Below are 9,235 nucleotides of genomic sequence, written 5' to 3' on the forward strand. Positions count from 1 at the left end.
CTAAGCATGTCCTGCATTGCACGGCACGATGGCAAACCGGAAAGGTTTGATTTTCGTCGCGCCAGGCCAAAAATATCACTTTCACAACCGACTTCTAGCACGGCACGGAGCGAACTGAATCTGCAGTGTATGGCGCTCCTCGTGCCATGCCAAGCTGGTCGTGCCAATACAAAAAATGGCAGGATGTGCAATGCACGAGCAGTGTATGGGCCGCTTTAGTGTCGTCTCTCCTTTCTATAATTTGACTATAGTCCTAACTAATAACTTAAGGCCGGTTGCATACGAACCACTATCGCATATGGGATGACATACCACAGAACAATACGACTAAGGCCGGTTGCAGACGAACCACTATCGCATGTGGGATGTGGGAGCTACTATATTCCTTCTGTGGTACCACAAACGTAGCACATATGGAATGCATTGGCAGGCATGGCAGTGACACTGATACTTTCACATGGCGTTGCGCGCTGTGGTAGCGATGATTTTTCTTGCGATTGTGGTACCACTGGTTTGATCACCTCGCTTCCCCAAGCTTCTGTACCAAAATAGCACTAATGAGAGTTTTCTCAAATGTAGTGTGAAAGACTCTCTGCGTTAGTCGTATTGTTCTGTGGTATGTCGGTCCTACATCCCACATGCGATAGTGGTTCGTCAGCAACCGGCCTTAGTCGTATTGTTCTGTGGTATGTCGTCCCACATCCCACATGCAATTGTGGTTCGTCTGCAACCGGCCAAGACATCTTCGATGGTTGTATATAAATATGATTAAAGAAGTACATTTGCTTAAAGACTAAGAATATGATCACATTGAGTGTATGCATGGAGTGTATTGTCAATGCGTGGAGATGAGAAACAAAAGATGGAAAGAGCCACGGAAACATATTTGACTTTTGAAAAATAACTTATGAATTAAACTCATTGCGGTGACCGTGAACGTTGTGACTTGGAACTCACTAGAGAGACCATTATCGGTCAGTACTTGTTCTATTTGGCCGCGATGAAATACTGACCTGATGCCCTAAATTAACCTAATCCTGACCTAACCAGATATTGGAACTGTGAATAAGAGTTTGAATAAAAAAAACAAGAATTTATAAATCAATTAAGTTTAATGAAATAATTGTTAAGCAATACATGAAAATTATTCAATTCACTCCCACGTTTTCGACAGTTATTCTGGGAAGGGATTTAACACCATCTTTGTTGATAACTTCCACCTGGAAGTTTGGCAGATTGAGAATTAATCTTTTGTGGATCTCACGAACACACTTCTTCATGACTTCATAACACTCCTCTTCAGTCATATCTGAAAAATCAATAGATATAAATAAATAAGGATCTCCTGAAGAATATCTTATGTTTAGAGGACTACAATATTTCGCAGAAGATTACACTCAAAATTGGCGTTTTTCTATAGACACAGTAGTTCAAATTTGTACACAGGTCCATTTAATACTTTTTGGGGTTTTGAGTAAATCCTTCTAGGGTTTTCGAGAACAAATTAACCATAAAATCTAAACACTAAAGTGTACATAGGTTTAGCTCAAGTAATGATGGTGCTAAATTAAAGGGTTTCTTTTTTCAAGTTTTTCATTGAATTTTCAATGCATTTTGAAAACTAAACTAACCTAACCTAACTACATTTTTCAAGTAAATTCATACTTTGAATGAATTTGAGGGGGTTAGATATGGGTGTTTGTCAAATTCTCCATATTATTCCTGTTCCAAAGTACTATTAGACTGAAATGCAATAGTTCTCTTAGTATCTTAACCAAGGCTTTAATTGAGAAATAACTGAATATATATTAATTCTGAAAAGTAAGGTTTTTTGCAACCCTGCGCTACATAATTCAAATAAAACTGGTGATTGAATTGAGCCATAAAGTCTTTTTTGACTTTTTAACGGAAGGATGCAAGCTCAAATGAAAGATGTTGCTGATCTTATTACTGGATGTTCCAACTAGAAGTCAAGGGGGCCGGAGCCCCTTGGTTAGACACGGGTAAGGCAAACGAAGCGAGATTGATAATTGTAGATATTAAGCTCATATAACAAATAATGTTGAAATACTCGCACATTTCAGATATCGCATATATGAATGACATCCGAATTTGTTAGTTTTAAAAAATAGTGTTTCCTAACAGGAAAACAGTCATTACATCTTTGAAGAGTATGCCAAGTTATCTCTTATCATTGTTGACATTTGATTTGATGACTAGCTTAATTGAATCTATGAAAAATGTATTATAATCAAAAATGTATTATAAATTATATAATCTACTTCCTAGATGAAGAGTTGGTATCACTGGCTGCCTCGAATGGTTGCTATAATGTTGTGTATATTATTTTTCGTATTTTATAGTGTTTTCGATAGTTCTTCATCAAAAATTGATAAATAGTTCAGAAAAGTTATTGACGGCTTCAGTAATAGACTTCTGTTTCTAACCTAATTAACAGTACAAGAGAATCACTATAAGAATACACCTTTTCGAGCTTGATGATGATGATGAACTTTGAACCCCCTGCAGGGAACCTAACAAATATAAATTGTGAAGAAATATGTAAGAAGGAATACTCCTTAACGTCGCTGTTTTCCGTATCAATTTCTTCTTCATCTGTTGCTGAATTGTTGCGATTGACTGTCTGCTGTACATCTTCGGAGCTATCCTTTGTGCTATTAGTTGGATCATCACTCACACTATCTATCTCATTCAATCTTCCGGCTTGATAATTTTTCCTTCGTAGTTTCTAGCTGCTTTCAAGTAGTCGCAAGCGGTATTCAACTTCATAGTATACTTCTTATCTTGATTTCACACCAGTACGATAAGCGCAAAGACCTTAAGAGATATAGACCCACAATGCCTATGCCTTCCCAATGATAGCTCTTACTTGAAATTGAAGGCCGCCATTGGGATATTTTAGCACGAGATATTATATTTATATATTTGTAATATTATAGATTACAAAGGCATTGGTATGTAATAATCTTATAGGTTGCCCCCTCAATGGCCGATTTCAATTTCAAGTACGACACTAGCGCTGCATGTGAGTCTATGCATCTTTAAGGTATTTGGATAAGCGCCGGCTGACGTAACTGCTAGTAAATAGTAGCGTCCCTCGGTTGCTATGACAACGCTGACAGTTGGCAGTGGACACCTGTTTTCTCATCAGTGAACATTCTCTATCCGGTGTTTATATTTTTCAAAGAAGACAATGAAGACTCGACGAATGCGCAAAATTTTATTCGTGCTCAATCGGAGCTCGACAGCTTGAATGGAGACCTAATCAATGCGGACGTCGTTGAGTTGGCAGTTGTCGTTAGGGAAACACTCTCTATGATCGCCGAAAAATATTCCAACGACGCTATAATTGACTTGATCCCACATGTAACCGGGGTCTTAAACAAACTGGACATTTCACTTTCGGACAACTGCGAAATAAGAAACAATCTGTTTGAGCTCTCAGAGAAAAATAGGCAGCTGTCTAGAAGAAAAGAATGCTTTGAAGATTCATTGGTTAATAAAGGGAAAGCAGGCGAGGAAATAAATCTTCTGAAATCACGAATTGTGAACATAGAAGCTTCTAAACGAAGTTTGAGTGAAGAGTTGAAAAATAAAAATGCAGTTATAAATATTTTTCAAACTGCGCAAAATAGTTTTTGTGAAAGAGGAGATATCAATTTGGAGCAAGATTCAATTGAAGCTACAGACTTTATCACGCCAAGAAATGTTATAGAGGCTAAGAATATACAGAGAGAGAGAGAGAGAGAGAGAGAGAGAGAGAGAGAGAGAGAGAGAGAGAGAGAGAGAGAGAGAGAGAGAGAGAGAGTAATACTTTTGAGACAGAGAATAGATTTTCGGTTCTCTCTTCCAACACGTTGCCACCATTCATGCCGCAAAGATTTAACAGCTGAGATTCACCAACCCCCCTCAACTCGGATTAAAACAACTCACCTTAAGCGTCATAAGAATGTAATCCCCAAGAAGAGACAGCTAGTTACGTTTCTAACAGATAGTCAGGGAACACAGTTCTGTAACTATACGAGAGATCTTTGTGAAGATTTTTAAGTCTTGGTTTCCACGAAATCTAATGCCAAGTTGAAGAATGTTGTTCCGGAGAGTCGTAGTTTAATCAAGGACTTCACAGAGGGAGACTTCATAATTGTATCGGTGGGTTCAAATGACCTTCATCGAGACGAACCGTTCCTGTTGACGTTGGACCAGGCAGTGCAGTCTCTCGCCGAGATAGATCTGAAGACTAATATCCTGTTATGCAGTGTTCCCCACAGACATGATGATCCTTCTCTCAACGAAAATATCTGTTATGCAAACTCTTTTATATCTAGAGCGGTGCGGAACTACACAAGTAGACTTAACATTCACTACATGGACATTAACGCGTTCCTTGTTAGATCTCATTTCACGCGACATGGGCTTCATCTCAACCGCCGTGGGAAGAAGACTCTCGTCAACCGGCTGTCGAGATTTGTGAGAGAATTTTTCGATGTTAGCATAGCCACTCTAATACAAGGCCGCGGCCTACGATATTGCAACGTCGCAGTGTAGGCCTAGAATCTAATATATGATTGGAAAAATATTTAAAAAAATACCAGATGATCTTTTTCACCAATCATGTATTAGATTGTAGGCCTACACTGCGACGTTGCAATATCGTAGGCCGCGACCTTGTATTAGAGGTGGCTATGATGTTAGTCATGCGTCTTCCAGTACTGAAATACAAACGGAAAATCACAGTTTAGGGTCATATCCAATCACGCCTAGTTCACCAACCACTCGCTGTTTGCAGAATCCCGTCAACTCTGTATCAATGGAAAGATTTATATCAATTGAAAATTGTTCCACCTATCCGACTTCCTATCAATCTCTGGATGAGAGATTTTTTAGTCAACTCTCCAAACTTTCCAGCCCGTTTTTTAAACAAAACAATTTAGATTCTAAAAGAAATCCTTATATTTTTTCTCTTATATATTGTAATGTTCAATCTCTATAAAACAAAATAAAAGAGATTGAGATGATCAATCAAGAAAGAGATTTCGATGTGCTTTGTCTCTCGGAGCACTGGTTGGGGAAGGATTTCTTGAATCTAGTACAGATAGAAGGTTTTAAGTTGACGGCCAGTTTTTGCAGAAAAAATTTTAAGAATGGCGGGGTTGCCATATTCATTTCCAGAAAATATTCTGACCATGTACAGCCTCTTGATTTGTCATCTCATTGTCTTGTAATGCATCACGAATTTGCAGGCGTTATTGTTAAAAAATTAAAACTTCTTATCATAGTATTGTATAGATCACCTATTGGTAACCTGGAAACATTTTTAAGTGCATTGGAGATATTAATTCTGTCACTATATAGATATAAGAGAAATTCATATAATATTATCATAGGTGGGGACTTTAATGTAAATATATTATCAATGGATTCTAGAAGGTCGGACCTGATAAATCTATTAAAGTCCCTTGATCTACACCTGACAAACTTAGAGGCTACTAGACATAAATCTGCGTTAGATAATATTGCAACAGATTTAAATCCAGATAATTTTAATGTAGAGGTTGATCCAGTGGCACTGGGTGATCATGGCGCACTATGTTTCTTTTTCAAATCAAATTCAAATTCGGATGGACATTCCGGTAATGAGCAATGTTCGCAGGCACAGAGCTTCAGACCAATAACTTCAAGGGCATTGAGCTGGTTCTGCAATAATCTTAGTTTGGTTGATTGGACTGGAGAAAATATTCATGACGGGGCTGAATACAATTTTAATAAATTTTTCAATAAATTTCATGGTTTGTTCCTAGACACATTTCCGGTTGTCAAACGTAGACCTGGAATTTTCAATAAATCTAAGGCTAAATTTCTCAATTCACCAGCTCTGAATATACTTAAGAATTAAGTTTTAATTGCTTATGATAAATTTAAAAAAGAAGGTTCTGACTCAGCAAAGTTGACTTACAATAAGATCAAAAAGTTGTTCAGAAGTGAATTAAGAGAGGCTCAACTAAACCATAATGCCAATTTGATTAAATCAGCTAATAATAAATTATCAGCAGCCTGGAAAATTATTAGAAAAATTACACGCCCGCTAAGTCTAATGTTACTTCTATCTCAGCAAAAGAATTCAATCAATACTTTATCAGTTCCATTGAGGAAATTCATGAAGAAATTGAGCCATCACAGATTTCCGCTGTTGACCTGCTGGAATCTTCCCCAGTAACACAGGTTGTTTTTGAAATAAAAGAAGTAACCTATATTCAAGTCCTTGAAATAGTTTCCAGGATGAAGTCGTCCAACACCAAAGATTTATTATATTGTCACTCTAGCTCCCTTATTAACAAGTAATAGAACCCATCTTACAACCACTTACATCAGTTTTAAATGCCTGTATGAAATCAGCAGTTTTTCCATCTTTACTAAAACATTCCAGAACTATCCCGATTCACAAAAAGGGTGACAGGAATTCACCAGATAACTTCAGACCAATTTCTATCCCACCAATCTTTGGAAAAATCTTTGAATATATTATTGCAACTCAATTGTACGATTTCCTAGAATTGAATAACTTGTTTGCAGACTCCCAGTATGGTTTTAGGAAGGGGAAGTCAACAATTGAAGCCGTGCAGTCAGTTGTAACCGTGGTCGAGGATGGCTTCAATAGGAAGAAATACACAAGATTAATTCTATTCGATCTGAGTAAAGGATTTGATGTCGTTGATCCCAGTATTCTACTAAAAAAATTACAATTTTTGGGTGTCCGTGATAGAGCTTTAAAATTATTTGAATTCTATTTAGAGGGTCGTACACAGACAGTGTGTATAAACTCAAGTCTTTCTGATCCACTTAAAGTACCACACGGAGTACCTCAAGGATCCATTCTTGGGCCACTATTATTTCTAGTGATGATGAATGATATAGAATTAAGTATTTCATCTAAAGTTGTTTGCTACGCTGATGATTCATCACTGGTTACCAACGATGTTGATCTGAGTGCTCTACAACAAAAAATGTCCAGCAGTCAGGGTGAGGCTTCAGCTTGGTTTAGAGCGAACCGCCTATTTTGAATAATGCCAAGACGCAAACACTGGTGCTTGGACTGAGAAAGATCAGTGATGGAGCTGAAAGTGTAAAGCTTCTGGGCATAACACTGGATCAGAAGCTCACATGGATACCCCACATTGAAAGTGTCTGCTCAAAATTAAGTAAGGTTATATATCTCCTTCGTAGTTTCAAGGACTGTGTGCCTTCCAATTATTTGAGAATGTGCTACTTCGCCTTTTTTCAAAGCACTTATATGTATGGTTTAGTCTTGTGGGGCTGCGCCCCAGAGGTTCAAAAAGTATTCTTGCTCCAGAAAAAGGCTTAAAGAATTATATGCAATGTTGATTATCTGAAACATTGCAAGCATCTATTTATAAAACAGAAAATCATGACAGTTTATAGCATGGTCGCTTTCAAACTTCTACAAATAGAAAAGAATTTAGGCTCATATAGCTGCAGAACCGACATTTACAGTAATAACACTAGGAACAAATCAAAAATAGATGTACCATATACTAGATTGAATAGGATAGCAACCAGCCCGAATCATATATCATTGAAATTATTCAATAAATTGGAAAATTTACGCCTCCTATTGGAAAATCCATTGTACTCACTTTCAGATTTCTTCAATCTACCATTTGACAACTATTTTAATTAAAGCAGGGAAGAATATATCTTTTAGTATAAATGTTCTCAATATTTGTATTGTTATGATTTTGATGTATTCTTTATTATTTTATCATTTAATGACTATATTCTATTATGTTATATGACTTTATCCCCCCATTTGATGTATCTTCTTTATTCTATTGATACCTTGTATATATTAATTATTATTATGGACATTTTACTATTGTAAAATTGAAACCTGAAGTTATGTACGGTATTATTATCAAATTGACGTTTCCGATAGAATTGTTCTTATTAAAATATCGCACCTTCTTTGTAGTATCTATCCAAGAGACCCAAGGTTACCATGCCACCATAGCCATGGACGGAGAAAGGAACTTCAGCGAAAGATGCCAAATAATCAATGTAGAAGAGTTGGGGACCATCAACTTTATCATAGCCACCAATTAACATGTTAACATGGTATGGACTCTGAAAAATATATAAAAACAACATCTTACTTCAATATATATTATCATTTGAATAGCTATTCAAGCAGATTGTATATATGACATGTGTTTCCTCAGGGGGGGGGGGACGTGACTTTTGGCTCAGTCATATCCAGGAACAATTCAGTTGAAAGATAATAATATTTAATTTTAAACGATTATTTATCGATCAAAATGACATCTAGTAAAATATAAGTTTACTATTCAAAATCCTAGAGTTGAAAAGTCTAGAACTTGGCTGAATCTCAAACTCGGAAACTGGCCCTCAATAATTAAAATTAATTTAAAAAATTGAAATGGAATTCTCTATTATTTAATTCATAAAACAAGTACAACATCAAAAATGACCGGGAGGGAAAAAATAAGGTAACCTTGTGCTATTCATCTCCCACATTTAGATAAGGTTACACATAGTCCGAAATAGGTTGTCTTGTAGTTGTTCACTTCACCAAATTTTCAGTTCTTAATTATTTTCACAAAGTAGATTTTTAAATGTAGGTGCTTCAAAACCAAACATAGAAGAAATAATAATTATCAATAACAAATTGGAAACAAAATAATTATCGTACGGTTTGTAACACTGGAATCGCAGAAAATAGCGATGTCTTTGACCGTCTACTCCACCAGTTTACGGGGAGAGGGAGAGTGATGATGCAGAAGAGTGGTGGTAAACAATGCTGAATAGCATTACTGGAATCGCATATTTTTGAGAATCACATTGAACGGATGGAACTGATGATGTAGTAGACTACTTTATTCAAACTTGGCGCGCTCGAAAAAAACGTTTCTCTTTTGGTTTCTTCACCTTTTTGTATTCATTTAAAATACGAGTATTTTAAATTTAATAATAAACACATTACATATCAATTTCTGTCCAGTCATCGGCGAATCCAGAGATTCCGGACGCCTCGCCTCTGGTTTTCCTCCACCTACTATCTCAAGTACTCAAGCTCAAAGCACACAGGCGTGAAAATTTAAAAATCATCTAGTTTAATATTTAGCATCTAAGTAAGGGCAAATTTGGGCATTTGCTTTCAACTCAGATCCAAGGGCGTACA

The 9,235-nt window shown here is 36.6% G+C and overlaps 1 protein-coding gene across 1 annotated transcript; it reads right to left on the minus strand.

Annotated features, from left to right (window-relative positions):
- Positions 1 to 1,093: 1,093 nt before the first annotated feature.
- LOC120349972 (proteasome subunit beta type-2-like) lies at positions 1,094 to 8,159 on the minus strand. The gene is made up of 2 exons (XM_039421676.1): positions 7,998 to 8,159; positions 1,094 to 1,309 (listed from the first exon to the last, which is right to left on the minus strand). The coding sequence occupies exons 1-2, from the start codon at positions 8,140 to 8,142 to the stop codon at positions 1,149 to 1,151; spliced, it is 306 nt and encodes a 101-aa protein (XP_039277610.1). The 5' UTR covers positions 8,143 to 8,159; the 3' UTR covers positions 1,094 to 1,148.
- Positions 8,160 to 9,235: the final 1,076 nt, after the last annotated feature.

This window comes from Nilaparvata lugens, chromosome 2 (genome assembly GCF_014356525.2).
Source record: "Nilaparvata lugens isolate BPH chromosome 2, ASM1435652v1, whole genome shotgun sequence".
NCBI classification, from domain to species: domain Eukaryota; kingdom Metazoa; phylum Arthropoda; class Insecta; order Hemiptera; family Delphacidae; genus Nilaparvata; species Nilaparvata lugens.